Genomic DNA, 15,982 nt, shown 5'->3' with positions numbered 1-15,982 from the left:
TCCTTTTCCAAGGAATGGGGTCTCTGGATATGTCCAAAGCACACGAGACAAATTCTCAGTGTCCATGCTTCTAAGGAACGCTCAAACTGTACGTCTTCCAAGACAGATTGATTTGTTCTTTTAGCAGTTAATTCAAACGTATCAACTCTTCTCTTCTTATTCTTAGCCCCAATGTTACATGCATCTGAGGCAAATGAACCTTCCGTGGCTTGGGTTAGGAGCACCTTCGTGTTCAAAGTAACTTTATGCTTTTCAACATTTTAAGAGGTATTTTGCAGTCATTTATCCTATGTAATGTTTCATTTGATTCCTTGACTGCTGCTTCCATGAACATTGATTGTAAATCCAAGCAAGATGAATTCCTTATCAACATCAGCTTGTTCTCTGGTTTATACGGTGTAACCCATTTGTCTAGTTGTGAGGAAGTTGATGATTTGCACATTGAGTTGTAATCATACTGAAGGCTGAAGTCCTTGAACTTCATCCGCAAGTACGTAAAGTCCCCCTCACTTTCAGTCAACAAAGTTGTGTCATCTGTGCATTGAAGATAATTGAAAGGATTTCCTCTAATCCTCTTCCTCATACAAGCCAGCTTCTCTAAATATTTGCTCAGCATACACATTGTACAAGCGTTAGAAAAGGATACAGCCTTGTTGCACACCTTTCTTGATGTTAAACCATGCAGTATTCCCTTATTGTTTTACACACAACAACACTTGATTCATGTACATATTTTGCATGAGTACAAAGTACTGTTTTATAATTCCCGTTTTCTCAAGAAGATTTGCTTATGATCCACATTGTTGAAAGCTTGGAAGAGTCAATAAAACACAAGTAATTTTCTTTTTGGTGTTCTCTTCACTCAGCCTAGACCCATCTGACATCAGCAGTGATATCCCTCATTGTACTTTTCTCTTTTTAAAATCATTTAATTGGGGGCTCATACCACTGTTACCACAATCCATACATTTGTACATTTGTTGCCCTCATTTCTCAAAATTTTTTTTCAACTTGGGCCCTTTGAATTAGCTCGTTATATTTGATTTTCCCCCTCCCACTCTATTCCCCCACTGCCTCATGAGTCCATGATAATTTATAAATTATTATCTTATCATGGCTTACACTTCCTGACATCTATCTTCACCCACTTTCCTGTTGTCCATCATCCAGAGAGGGGTTTATATGAAGATCCTTGTAATAGCTTATTCCTTTCTATAACGCCTTCCCTAGACCCTGCTTGTATCACCACTCTCACCACTGGTACTGATGGGCTCATCCATCCTGGATTCCTTGTGTTTCCTGTTCCTATCTACACCAATGTATATCCTCTGGTCTACCCAGGTGTGTGAGGTAGAACTGGAATCATAATAGTGGTGGGGTGAGTGGGGAGGGTGAAAGATGTATTTAAGTACTAAGGGAACATTGTGTGTTTCATCGATGGTACACTGCACCTTGAGTGACTTGTCCCACCCTCTTTACCGATCTACAAAATTATGTCCATTTACCTACAGATGGACCTTGTGTTCCCACCCTACACGCACCCTCATTCATGGTGATATGATTTTTTGTCTTCGGTGCTTGATACCTGGTCCCTTCCACCCCTCATGGGCACACAGGCTGATGTGCTTTTTCAATGTTGGCTTTTTTCCTTCTGGGTTAAATGGCTGCTTGTTTACATTCAACCACTTAAATCTCCAAATGTGATATCTCTCCATAGCCGGGCACCCTCCGCCTTCTTCACCACACATACTTACGCACATAATTGTCTTCAATGTTTGCATGGTGAAGGTGAGCACACAATGATGATGTTTTTTCGTTGGAGTCTGCTACTTGATCCCTTCAACACCTTGTGATCACACAGGCTGGTGTGCATTGTTGCTTCTCAGCTAGATGTCCCCATGTAATCTTCATGCATTTGAGACCCCAGTTGCTATATCTTTTCATAGCTGACATGATTGAATTTCTTCCTTCCATTAGTTTATGCACCCGGTATGTCTTTACTGATTCTGTAGGGAAGGTGAACATCATGGAGTGACAGTTTAACAGAACAAAGTGTTCTTGCATTGAGGGAGTACTTGAGTAGAGGCCCAATGTCAATCCGTTACCTTAATTCTAACCCTATGAATATATGCACACAGATCAATTCCCCATTGTCATATATAAATATACTTATATATGGACATGCCTGTATTTAGACTTGTATAAATGCCCTTTGCTTCTTAATCTTTCTCTCTATGTCATTATACTTTCCTCTTGTAACACTATCGTGGTTATCTGTGTTTCAGTAATCCCTAATGATTACAATTCCTTTATCAAACCCTTCAGGTCTCCTACATCCTCCTGACCATCAATTTTGCATCACTTGCTGTTCCCTTGCCCCTAGGTTTGTTAATACCCATTTCCTTGCCACCACACACCCTCCTGGGCCGCCCCTACCCATGTCCTGCCCCCTACCCAAGAAATGTCAGTTCTTTGTTTTCTCTTTCAGGTTGTTTATCCTACCTATCTTATTTAGATACACCTGCAGAGATAAGAATATGCCTGAGAGAAACAGAGCAACAAAACAACAACTATAAAAAATGAGAAACAAAAGACAAGGCTGTAAATAATTCCAGGTCTGTTTGTTGATCTATAGGAGGGTTTTCTGTTCTATTGTGATGGGACTTCACGTCACGCCCTAGCCCTGAGTCTATTTTTGTTATTCCCCATGGCCTTCATTGCTCTGTTCCCCTTGCTATTCTGTTGCATGCCTTTAGTGTTTCACCTTAGTGTGATGGGGTCGGATCGGACACAATTTCCATTTCCCACACTGTGTCTCCAGTGTTTTCTCCTACAATGCTTTGGGTCAGTGAGGGACATCGTGTCTCCTAGTGGGGCCGGCCTTATGGTCCTCTCTGTTCTTTGTATGTTCTGAACAGGAATATCGTCTTCAGGGCTTGGTGGGCCAGGTTCTGCTCCACTCTCTCTTCCTCTCCATTCATTTCTTCCTGTGAGCTCTGATCAGACATGGGCCTCTCCCTGAGCAGTAGCTTCAGTGCTGTCCTCTGAAGTGAATTCTTCAGTGGGGAGGGTGATTTTCCTCACAGTGGGGAATGGCACAGGCCCTCACATCTCTCCATTGTTTCCCTGCTTCATGCCAGTATGTTGCATTCATGTAGTGGAGCACCAGGTGAAGCCTGGTCCCTGTTTCCCTGTGGAAATATCCACATTACCCTCCCCTTGTGTGCGTTAGTGCTCTGTTTGTCCGCTACCCATGCCCTTTTCCCCTTTCCCTCCCTCCTTTTTAGAAGGCTACCATGATGTATCCCTGGATTTGTTCTTGGCCCTGCCATAGGGCCTGGACCTCATGCCAGGAATGTTTGTAAATAGTAGCTTTTTCCCTATGCCCGTTTTGCATTTTTAAACTCACCTGAGTGGACTCATGCTGTACTAGTCCGTTTGTGCTTGGCTTACTTTGCTTAGCATAATTTCCTCTAGTTCCTCCCATGTGGTGATGTGCTTCGTGCATTCATTGCTTCCTTCAGGGATGTGTCGTGAGCCACTGTATGTACGTACCACAGTTTTTAATCCTTTCACCTCTTGATGGAAGTTTGGATTGTCTCCAAATCCTTGCTGTTGTGAACTGTGCTGCAATGAGCATTGGAGCACAGACACTGGCGATTGTTTGTTGCTTTCTTCTTCTGGGTTTATCCTGAGTACGTGCATTTCTTGGTCATATGGCAGTTCAATTTAGATCTTGCCAAGTTGATTACCATACTGGCTGTATATACCTACATGTCCACCAGCAGTGGATGAGAGATCCTATCTCACCACTGTCCTTCCAACAGTTGCTTTGTGATTTTTGGAATTGGGCTCTCTTTGAGGTGATAGGTGCTATCTCATAGTTGCTTTAATTTGGATATCTCTTATGGCTAATGATTGGGAACATTTTCTCATGTGCTTATTGTCCATTTGGGTTTCTGCCCATGTGAAATTCTGCTCAGGACATTTGCCCACCTCCTCAGAAGACAATTCATTATGTTAAAATTTTTGCAAGCCAGCAGAGTATTGTACATTTTTGTAATAAGGTCTTTTTCTGACATGTCATTGATAAAGATGTTTTCTAAGTCTCTGGGCTCTCTTATTAGTCTCTTACAGAATTCTTTTGATGTCTACAGGTGTTTTATCTTCAGTATTTCCCACATGTCAATTTGTGACTCAACTTTGCTATTGTCCTTCCCTATTTCTGATAGCCTATGGATTCCCTGTGCCAAAGTTCTCAGTTGTCCCATTTCCCTCACCAATGGCCTTAATAGTTTGGGGTTTTCCCTGGAGGACTCTGATCCACCTGGAGTTAATACCTGTACATGGAGTGAGATGAGGGTATTGCTTCATTTTTCTGCAGGTTGAATTCCATTTTTTTTCCAGCACGAATTACTGAAGAGGGCAAATGCTTGTCACTTGATATTTTTTAGGGTCTTATCAAAGATCAGTTGTCTATATTCTGAACATTTGATTTCTGGGTTTTCTTTTCTTTTCCCTTGCTCGGTGTTTTATCATTATACCAATACCATACAATTTAACCACTGTGGCTATATAATATATACTAAAGTGAGTTAAATAAGTCCTGCCACTGTGTCCTTCTTCTTGAGTTGCTCTCTGCTAATTCAGAGCTTCTTCCCTCTCCATATGAAGTGGGCAATCAGTGTTTCCATTTCTTGAAGAAAGATGAGAGCAATTGTCTCAGGATGGCTCTGAGGTTATACAGTGCCTTGGGCAGAACTGCCCTCTTTACCATATTGAGTCTTCCAATTCTCGAATTTGGGATAGAATTCCATTTGTTCAGGTCACTCGTGGTTTCTTTTAAAAAGTGCTAGGTACTTTTCCTCATGTATTCTTTTGTTTTGTTAGTCAGGTATAATCCCTAGAGATTTCAAATTGTGTTTGGCTACTGTGAAGGGCACCACCTTTTTGATGTATCCTTCTGTGGTCTTGTCTGCTGTGTATAGCACTCCAATAGACTGGTATCAATTTGCGGACTAAGCGTATAGGGGTGGAGTCTAGGATGTCAAGCAGAGATAGTCAATGAAACCTCTATATGGACATGGTCTTCTCCAGAGGATTCTGGGAACTGCTCTCCTTTGTCCTGGGAGGCGGGAGGCACTCTCTCTCTGCCGACTCCCTGGGAGACATCCCTGGGGCTGAAAGAACACCAAGTAGACGGAATCCAAATGTAAGTCACCAAGGCTCATAATAGCTAAACTATCGAACTTTGAGGAAAAGGAGAAAATCATGAGAGCAGCTAGGGAAAAACAAGCATTCGCATACAACACTTCCCAAAATATGCTCAGACCCCTCAACAGACACTATAAAGAAGAGGAGAGAGTTTAGTGACATATTCAAAAATTGAAGGAAAATAACAAAAACCCCACCCAAGAATACTCAGCGCAGAAAATTATCTATCAAGTTACATGGAGAAATTATATTCTCCCCAGAGTAGGAGACAACTCAAGGAATTCATTTAAAGACACCCAGCCCTACAGAAGATCCTTGCCGACACAGGATGCCACCAGATTATGTAAGTACCACGTTTTTATTTGCGCAAACACATACAAGCACCACTGGTTTTGGATCGCTACAGAACCCAGCCTAGCACACATACTTTGGACATGTCACCAGAAGAGACCAGTTCCTGGTAAAGGACATCATGCCTGGGAAAGGAGAGAGTCAGCAAAAGAAGAGGAAGTCCATGGAGGAAGTGGATTGACAGTGGCTGTAACCATGGACTGGGACATCAGAACAACTGTGAGGACAGCACCGGACTGGGTAGTATTTTACTGTCTTGCACATAGTGGGCTATGAATGAGTGATGACTCGATGGACACTAACAATGACAATCAAAGGAATTTTCTTGAAAATTCAGGATTCATGGATAAACTATAAGTGTGATTCTGTGGGGATGTGTTGTAAATGGAGTCTGTATTGGCCCCTTTTTTTCATGTCTCTGTAAATGTCACAAAGTGATTGGGTGGTACTATGTAAATAAGACATGTGAAACTCTAATAGAGGGGATTTCCAGTTCAGTTGCCATTCCCCTTATGAAAAAGAAGCTGACTCAGGAGCAGAATCACAGAGAATTCCTGGCAACACTCAGATGAAAGAGTCATTGAATCCTATTCGAGTGTCCTGCGTAAAGTAGTATAGCGGAGACTAGAGGCACTGCCACAAGAAAACCATGGGCAGTGTAAGACATGCCAGAATAATCATCATAATATATAAATGTTCAAGGTCTCATGAGGGATGTAAAGTACAAGTTCGGGAAAATGAGAAGCTAATACCAAGAGCTCAGGGGGAAAGAAAAGGTTTTCCAGATGCTGAAGGCAACGGGTGTACAGATGTGTTTCACAGAATGGTTGTGTGTTTGAGTGGGGACACGAGGTCTACGAGGCCCCAATAACATGATTTAAAAAGAAAAGAAGACCGTGGGACAGAGCAAAGGAACAACACCAAGACAGAGAAGAAGGGCCATTTCCCTGAGATCTGAGACTGGGATGTGTTAGAGTCTCAGATGGACATCCTGCCCCATAGGAGCAGAGGTTGACAGACCAAGTGGCTGAGAGGGTGAGACCCAGAGAAACTTGGCTGCTGGCTGAAGAGAGGTACACTGTGGCACAATGCCTATAGCCTCATTGTTTCCAGAGCAGGCTATAGTAACTTATGAACTTCCCTAATAACCCCACAAAATTTTGAGTATTGTTTGTGCGTTCTGTTTGGCCATTGAAACAGATTCCCAAAGTCAGCAGAGAAGTGCAATGCCATGGGACTAACCACTGGTGTCAGAAGAGCCTAACAGAGGGATGGCGCCTGGAGACATGCCTGACTCTGCCTTCTGACAGTGGCCTTGAGTGATGGGGAGTTTGCTGAGGCCTCAGAGCCCCTTGTTTTAGTTTTCCTTCCCCTGCAAGGTCCTTTGTATTAGCAAGGATACATTGGGTTGTAAGGGGGAGCAATTCCAACACACTGAGGTATTTCAAACTGTTCTCTATTTCATGCTGACATCTTTCTCTGATGGGACAAAGTAACACAGACCTCTGCCCCAAACTCTGTCACAATGAAATATTGGCCAAGTGCAAGAGAACTGTCCATGCATATGTCACCATCTTGTGTCACTATAGGAAATGCTGAGTTCATCTTTTCCTTTTCAGGCACTGACTATGCCCCGGGAGGATTGAGCGAGGTATCAGGTTGGACAGAGAGTCTGCCCAGTCCCTCAAGAGAATGCAGTAGTTAAAAGATGTCAAGTTGCACAGAACAGATTAATTAACCTCCAGGCCCCATTCCTCAACTTATGCCCACTTGAGAGAGCCCCCAACCCAAATCAATATCCTAATACTTGGAAGAGGCCAAATATAACCACATATTTGCTCCCAATGGCAGGATGATGAGGTGTTTCCCGGTGTTTTCCCATGCCCTAATTTACATGAGTATGACAGCGTGTGGCATACACGCCAAGGACAGCTCATAGGACACACCAAGAGAGGTGTTCAATTTTGTCATCCTGTACTTACCAGAATTGCAGGCAATTCTGGATTCTACCAGGAACAATGAGCTTGGGACCTTTATAAGATGAAGCATACACCTTACTCTCCATTCTCCACTGGTGGTTGCATTCATTAGCCAGCGACAATGAGGCTCCATTACCTGCTCTTCGCTTTCCTCTTGGTCTTTCTTTTGCCTGCTCCAGGTAAGATGGGCCAGGAAAATTGGGAGAAACCTAAAACTGGAAAATATCCAATATGGTCTCTATCTCTTCTATGTCCTTTATAACTCTTCCTAACTCTTTGTCTTCCATGGACATTTAAAATTATACTGAGTGCGATGAGGATCGGGCACCATTTGTTTAGATAAAAATACATTTAAGAAGCTTGAGCTAACGCCAATTGGTACAATGTCTTGTAAATCTCTCCTTGCCACCAATATTAATGCTAAAACTCTTGTACCTCTGATAGAGACCTCTTTTAGGAAATTTAAACATCAATGTTTCAGTTAAAACAAGAATGTTAAGTTAGTCCAGGGAATGCAGTCATAGTGTGGTTTAATATACCTCTGTCAGGAAAGTATGAACTGTTTGTAGAACCTACAGATGTCAAGGAAGAATAAGGCTCAATATGAACTTGGGGAACTACTGCCATCAATGCTTAAAATTTGTCTTCTGATCTATATGTACTTGGAGAACCCACTCCTCTGCAGTACTATTCTTGGTTCACAGCTTGTTATTCATAGGAATCAAGTTACTTAATTGTATCCTAAACATTTGTTCTATCCTTAAAATCACAGAAATGAAAGAAAAATGTTGTAGAAAGAAAAGAAAGAAGTGAGGAGGGAAAATATTTCAAACTAACACCTAACACAACATATTAAAATTTTGTTTAAAAGCCTGTTTTTTTTCCAGTTGTATTTATGGCTATATTCTAAGCACTGTAAATTATATAATCAAAGAAGAAAGGCAGACATGCAGCGGTCAAGCTGCTACAAAATGAGACAGAGGAAATACTGTTATGCAGTTTCCAGGCAGAAATTCAGGAAAGAACTAATGAGAAAAAGAGGGAAACAAGTGGAATACTGAGGCCAGGCTTCAGATACTGTAATCAATATTACAAATGTTTTCAACCATTCTTGTCATAGTGAGAAATCCCTCCAACCTTAAAATAAAAGTCAAAGGACTTATTCAGAATTTTCTACTTCATAGAATTGAAAACATGGTCATTCAGAGAGGTCTCAGGCAGGAATGTTTAAGCGTTCATTGAGGGCAAGAGAGGGGGTGGTCAAGAGAACAGGGATGAAATTGGGAGGGCTACAAAGGTTAGTTATGAATGAAAATTGCGGAAGTTCAATGGGCACCTGTTTGACAGTCAAGATAACATGCTGACAATGCATACCTTCCTGAAGAGTTTAGAAGAATGCACCATTGGATGTAAAACATTGTTTGGAATTGCCTGTTTCTTAGGGTGGTCATGGGAGTTGGTGCCAGACTCCTTTTGGAGGAGGAGCTTACTCAAATGACACCCTCCTAGTTGCCTCAGGAATTTAGGTACCAAGTTAGAGCCAAGGTCCTGAGACTGAGTCTACATCTTTGTCATGAGAAATAATCCTTAAACTCTATTTTCTGCACAGTTATTTGGCTGAAGACTATCTCCTTATAAGAACCATGAGAGCACCCAATTAAACGACCTTCTAACAAAAATTTTGAAAAAAAGACCCACCTTCTGGTGCTTATATTTCATTGAGATCCTCGCTTGCCCACAGAGGAATATCTCCCTATTGTTTTTGGACAGATAAAGGGCATAAAGGGCAGGTACGGTTAACATCGGGTTTACATCTGCTGAACCGAGGCAGCAACATGGTTTTAGTTCAGGGGTTTTATTCAGGTCCAAGGTTCTAAAAAATGTTGCTTTTCATGCTTTTTTTATTGAGTTGTTCACTGCTTAGATATAAAGTTCATATGACATGATTAATATCGCTTAGCTCTAGCCTTTTTCCTACCTTCTCAGCTCAGATACTTAATTAACACAATGGTTCAGAAAGAGGAAAAAACAGAGTAAATATATGGTGTGGCTAGCTCTTAATGATCATGGAACTACTGACATGTGTGTGTGTGAAAACTGAGTTGGCGTACTTCTGATTTCATTTTCTGGTGGTGGAGTTGAATTTGCATGAAACCCTGAAGAGTCAACAGAGTCCTCCTGTGACATCCCTGAGATGTCCAGCTCTTACCTGACTCAATCTGGAAGCCCAAATCAATCAACAACCTAGACGTTTCTCCATCCAGAATGACCGGAGCACTGTACTGGTTGGAAAACAAAATCAAATATGCCTAGACAAGTGTCTCAGCAAACTATGATTGACTAATTCCATTTTTGAAAAAACTAATAAATCCCTTGGTGTTTACTGAAGAGGGAGACTGACCTAAAGTCTAGCACTTTCTGATGTGGTATGTTGGTGTCTGACAGCTCATTGTACTTTTGTTTCTTTTCTTAGGATTTGCTCAGCGTATAAGGAACCCTGTCAGTTGCCTTAGAAATAAAGGCTTCTGTCATCCTATAAGATGTCCTTCAGTTGCAAAGACCATTGGCTCGTGTGCACCAGGATTGAAATGCTGTAGAAAATAGTAATAAGGAAGCCAGAAGACCCCTGTGACAAGTGTTACATCTGACCAACTCCTTCAGCAAAGACATAAAAATTTGATCAACTACCACTTGGTTAAAAGATAAAGAATCTTGCATCCTAGTGATTGTACTTATTGTGTGATAATATGTTTCCTACCTGCCTGTCTCATGAATCTTAAATGATATCTTTTCTGGTCTTCTGACCAATAAGCAGAACCTCCACGGGAAATTTATAATTACTTCCGTTCTATACAGACCTGTGTAGACCATGATCTATTCCCAGTGTGTGCCTCAATCTGCCTCATTCGCTCAGTGTCGTTTCCTGCATCGTTTGCTCTGCTACTCATGCCTCCTATTCCTGGAATGTCCATACCTACTCCACATTGACCTGAATGGAGCTACCTTTCCTCAAGTCCCAGCTAAATGATCGTTTCCTTATAAAGCCATAGTCAATCCTCCAAAAAAAATAATCCCCCATTTTTTCACTCTTAGGGCATTCCTTCCTTTTAAATTATGCTTTATACTCATTAACATGCTTTGTATGCATTGATACAAAATCAAGTTCGGTGGCAGATCAATACATGCCAGTTTCACGTGAGACTACAAAAGCATGAATGGGACAATGATGGGGACGCAGCCATTCTACTAGACAGAAGACATTACAATAATTGTCCGGGGCCACGTGAAAACATAGACAAGATGGACTCTTGGCCATCCAACCCCAACACCCCAATTTCCATTATGGTCTTTTTTTTTTTTTTTTCATTTTATTAGGGACTCACACAACTCTTATCACACTCCATATATATACATACATCAATTGTATAAAGCACATCCATACATTCCCCGCCCCAATCATTCTCAAAGCATTCGCTCTCCACTTAAGCCCTTTGCATCAGGTCCTCTTTTTTTTTCCCCTCCCTCCCCGCTCTCCCCTCCCAATGTACCCTTGGTAATTTATACATCATTATTTTGTCATATCTTGCCCTATCCGGAGTCTCCCTCCCCCCCCTTCTCTGCTGTCCCTCTCCCCAGGAAGAGGTCACACGTGGACCCCTGTAATCAGTTCCCCCTTTCCAACCTACTCGCCCTCCACTCTCACAGCATCGCCCCTCTCACCCTGGTCCTGAAGGTATCATCCACCCTGGGTTCCCTTAGCCTCCAGCCCTCATATGTACCAGTGTACAACCTCTGCCCTATCCAGCCCTCCAAGGTAGAATTCGGATCATGGTAGTTGGGGAGAGGAAGCATCCAGGACCTGGGGGAAAGCTGTGTTCTTCATCAGTACTACCTCGCACCCTCATTGACCCATAACCTCTACTGAACCCCTCTGTGAGGGGATCTCCATTGGCCGACACTTGGGCCTTGGGTCTCCACTCTGCACTTCCCCCTTCATTTAATATGATATATATACATATATACACATACATATATACATATACACATACATACACACACTTATATCTTTTTTTTTTTGCATGATGCCTTATACCTGATCCCTTGGGCACCTCGTGATCGCACTGGCCGGTGTGCTTCTTCCATGTGGGCTTATTTGCTTCTGAGCTAGATGGCCGCTTGTTCACCTTCAAGCCTTTAAGACCCCAGACACTATCTCTTTTGATAGTCGGGCACCATCAGCTTTCTTCACCACATTTGCTTATGCACCCATTTGTCTTCAGCGATCCTATGATGGAGGTGTGCAGTCAATGATATGATTTTTTGTTCTTTGATGCCTGGTAACTGATCCCTTTGGGACCACTCGATCACACAGGCTGGTGTGTTCTTCCATGTGGACTTTGTTGCTTCTGAGCTAGATACCACTTGTTTATCCTCAAGCCTTTAAGACCCCAGTCATTATCTCTTTTGATAGCCGGGCACCATCAGCTTTCTTCACCACATTTACTTGTTCACCCACTTTGGCTCCAGCAGTTGTGTCGGGAGAGTGAGCATCATAGAGTTCCAATTTAATAAAAGAAGGTATTCATGCATTGAGGGAGTGTTTGAGTAGAGGCCCAAGGTCCTTCAGCCATCTTAATGCTTAACCTATAAATATAGACACATCGATATACTTCCCCATCCTCCTATATATATTTGCATGTACATGTCTTTGTCTAGACCTCCATAAATGCCCTTTGACTCCTAGCTCTTTCCTCCATCTCCCTTGACTTTCCTCCTGCCCTACTACCATGCTTTGTCGCCACCCGGGCTAGAGTATACCTCTTCTCTATGCAGCCTTACCCTTGACCATTCCCCACCAGACCTGCCACACCCCCCTCTCTACTATTTGGGTTCCCCTGTTGTTCCCTTGTTCCTGTGTTTGTTAACACCACTTCCTTACCCCCCCTACCCCCACCCCAAATCCTCCCGGAACTGTCGGTCCCGTTGTTTTTCCTCCAGATAGTTCATCCAGCCTGTCCTATTCAGACAGACCTGTGGAGACACTAATATGCACGAAAACAAGCCAGGAAAACAAAGCAACAGTATAAAACCTGACAACAACAACAACCAACCACTGACAAAGAACAAAACAAAACTCTTCCCAAGAGAAAAGCTTGTAGATAGTTCAGGGATCGCTTGCTGGCCCTGAGGAGCATTTTCCAGTCCAGTCTGTTGGGGCACCACGCCCTGGCCCCAAAGTCCACTTTCAGCATTCCCTGGGGACCTTGCCACTCCATTCCCTTGCTGTTCTGCTGCACTCCTCCAGTGCTTTGCCTCGGTGTGGTGGGATCAGGTCAGGTGCAATTCCCACACTGTGTCTCCATTGCTGTCCCTGTATCGACCTTAGCCACTGAGGGGCATCATTTCTCATAGTGGGGCCAGCCATGTTGTTCTCTCTGTGGACTGACTGCTCTACTCAGGAACATCATCATCACGGCCTGGTGGGCCAGGCTGTGTTCCACTCTCTCCTCCTGCCCCTTCATCTGCTCCTGTGTGCTCTCATCAGATATGTCCATCTCCCGGAGGTGCAGAATCAATGTCATCCTTTGAAACAAATTCTTTTCGGGGGAGGGCCAGGAATCCACTTAATTTATGGTGCTGGGGCCAGCCTCCCAGACCTCTCCACTGGTTCCCTACTCCACGCCGGGATATTGCATTCACACCTTGCGGCACTGGGTTGAAGTCTGCTCTCACTTTCCCTGTGGAGATATAAACAATACCCTCCCCTTCGGTTGATTAGTGCCCCATGCCCCCCTACCCTTATCTTCCTTATATTCATCCTTTTGTTTTCCTTTCCCCTCCTCCTCCACCATTGTCTACCATGTGCATCCCTGGTTGTGGTCTGGTCTCTGCCATACTACACAGTCTTCACCCCACAAATGTTTGTATACAGTAGCTTTTTCCCCTATGCCACTTTTGCTTCTTTCTAAAAATTTTTAATTCTTACCTCATCGGGCTCATGTTGTACTTGTCCTTTTGTGCCTGACTTACCTCGCTTAGCATGATTTCCTCCAGTTCTTCCCATGCCGCTATGTGCCTCATACGTTCATCACTGCTTTTTAGTGATGCATAGTACTCCATTGTATGTATATACCACAGTTTTTTAATCCAATTGTCAGTTGATGGAAATTTCGGTTGCTTCCAACCCCTTGCAATTGTGAACTGTGCCGCAATGAACATTGGAGCACAGATGTCTGGTCTTGGTTTGTTTCTTGCCTCTTCTGGGTATATACCCAGTAGGGGGATTGCTGTGTCATATGGTAACTCTATTTCCATCTGTTTTAGGTATCGCCAGATTGATTTCCATAGTGGCTGTACGTACTTACAGTCCCACCAGCAGTGGGGGAGAGTTCCTGTCTCCCCACAGCCCCTCCAACACTTGTTGCTTTCTGATTTTTTGAATTGGGCTACCTTTGAGCGTGGCAGGTGGTACCTCATTGTTGTTTTAATTTGCATTTCTCTTATGGCTAAAGATCGGGAACATTTTCTCATATGTTTGTTGGCCATTTAGATTTCTGCACCTGTGAAATTTCTGTTCAAGTCCTTTGCCCACCTTTCAAGTGGGCTATTGGTTTTTTCTTGTTGGAATCTAGCAGAATATTGTAAATTTTAGTAATAAGGCCTTTGTCTGATGTGTCATTGCTAAAGATGTTTTCCCAGTCTGTGGACTCTCTTATTACTCTCTTGGTGAATTCTTTAGATGTACACAAGTGTTTTATCTTCAGTATATCCCATATGTCAATTTGTGCCTCCTCTGTGTTTGTGTCCTTCCCTATTTCTGATAGCCTGTGTATTCCCTGCGCCAAAGTTCTCAAGTTGGTCCCAATTCCCTCATTAATGGCCCTAATAATTTGGGGTTTAACTTCAAGTTCTGTGATCCACCTTGAATTTATCCTTGTGCATGGAGTGAGATAAGGGTCTTGCTTCATTTTTCTGCATGTTGATATCCATTTTTTCCAGCACCACTTATTACAGAGGGCATTGGCTTCCCATTTGATATTTTTGGGGCCCTTATCAAAGATCAGCTGTGTGTATGCTGATCCTTTTATTTCTGGGTTTTCAATTCTTTTCCATTGGTCTGAGTATCTGTCATTGTACCAATACCATGCAGTTTGAGAACTGTGGCTGCATAGTATGTACCAAAGTCAGGTAAAGCAAGCCCTCCCACAGTGTCCTTCTTCTTGAGGAGTTCTCTGCTAATTCTGGGTTTCTTCCCTCTCCATATGAAGTTGGTAATCAATTTTTCCATTTCTTTGAAGAAAGATGATGGTAATTGTATCGGGATAGCATTAAACCTATATAGTGCTTTTGGCAGAACTGACATCTTAACTATATTAAGTCTCCCAATCCAAGAGCATGGAATATTCTTCCATTTGTTGAGGTCGCTCTTGGTTTCTTGTAATAGTGTTCTATAGTTTTCCCTATGTAGATCTTTTGTTTTTTCAGTCAGGTGTATCCCTAGATATTTCAATTTGTGTTTGGCTATTGTGAAGAGTACCACCTTTTTGATCTCTTCTTATGTGGATAACAGTCCTATGGACTTCAGTTTGTTGATCTTGTATCCTGTCACTCTGCCAAACTCCTTTATTGCTTCCAGTACTCCCCTTGTGGACCTTTTGGGATTTTCCATATATAAAATCATAACATCTGCAAATAACGATAGTTTTACCTCTTCCTTCCCCAGACGAATACTTTTGATGTCACTTCTTTGCCTTATGCTGTTAGCTAAAACCTCCAGCACGATATTAAATAGGAGTGGAGACAAGGGGCATCCTTGTCTGGTCCCCCTCTTCAGTGGGATTGTGTTAGTCTTTTCTCCATTGACTACGACTTTGGCTGTTGGTTTTTCATATATAGCTTGTATTGTCTTGAGGAACTTTCCTTCCATTCCTATCTTCGCTAGTGTCTTAAACAGGAATTGGTGTTGGATGATGTCGAATGCTTTTTCTGTGTCTATTGATATTATCATGTGATTCTTATATTTTTTCATATGAATGTGACGAATAATACTAATGGTCCTTCATATGTTGAACCATCCCTGCATCCCTGGTATGAATCCCACTTGGTCATGGTGAATTATTCGTTTTATATACTTTTGTATTCTGTTGGCTAGTATTTTGTTAAGGATTTTTGCATCAATGTTCATTAGGCATATTGGTCTGTAGTTCTCGATTCTTGTGGGATCCTTGCCCGGTTTGGGTATCAGAGTTATACTAGCTTCATAGAAGGAGGTTGGGAGTTTGCCATCTTTTTCTATGTTCTGGAAAAGTTTGTGTAGGATTGGTATTAGTTCTTCCCTGAATGCTGGGTAGAATTCTCCAGTGTAGCCATCTGGTCCAGGGGATTTTTTTTGTTGGTAATCCCTTGATAACCCTTTCCATTTATTCTATTGCTAGGGG

General features: G+C 42.5%; 1 protein-coding gene across 1 annotated transcript; it reads left to right on the top strand.

Annotated features, from left to right (window-relative positions):
- The first annotated feature begins 7,665 nt into the window (after positions 1 to 7,665).
- Positions 7,666 to 10,148, top strand: LOC142436017 (defensin beta 4A-like). The gene is made up of 2 exons (XM_075539990.1): positions 7,666 to 7,723; positions 10,018 to 10,148. Exons 1-2 carry the CDS (start codon positions 7,666 to 7,668, stop codon positions 10,146 to 10,148), a joined length of 189 nt encoding a protein of 62 aa, XP_075396105.1.
- Positions 10,149 to 15,982: the final 5,834 nt, after the last annotated feature.

The sequence above is a fragment of the Tenrec ecaudatus genome, unplaced genomic scaffold, assembly GCF_050624435.1.
Source record: "Tenrec ecaudatus isolate mTenEca1 unplaced genomic scaffold, mTenEca1.hap1 Scaffold_1239, whole genome shotgun sequence".
NCBI classification, from domain to species: Eukaryota; Metazoa; Chordata; class Mammalia; order Afrosoricida; family Tenrecidae; genus Tenrec; species Tenrec ecaudatus.
The sequence above is the reverse complement of the archived record's forward strand: the minus strand, read 5'-3'. Positions and strand labels throughout refer to the sequence as shown.

What these genes read in the sequence shown, in the direction of transcription:
- LOC142436017 (XM_075539990.1), top strand. Translation starts at nt 7,666, where the DNA reads ATGAGGCTCCATTACCTGCTCTTCGCTTTCCTCTTGGTCTTTCTTTTG. An exon ending in CTTTCTTTTGCCTGCTCCAG is followed by an intron (nt 7,724 to 10,017) that starts GTAAGATGGGCC and finishes TTCTTTTCTTAG; the next exon opens with GATTTGCTCAGCGTATAAGG.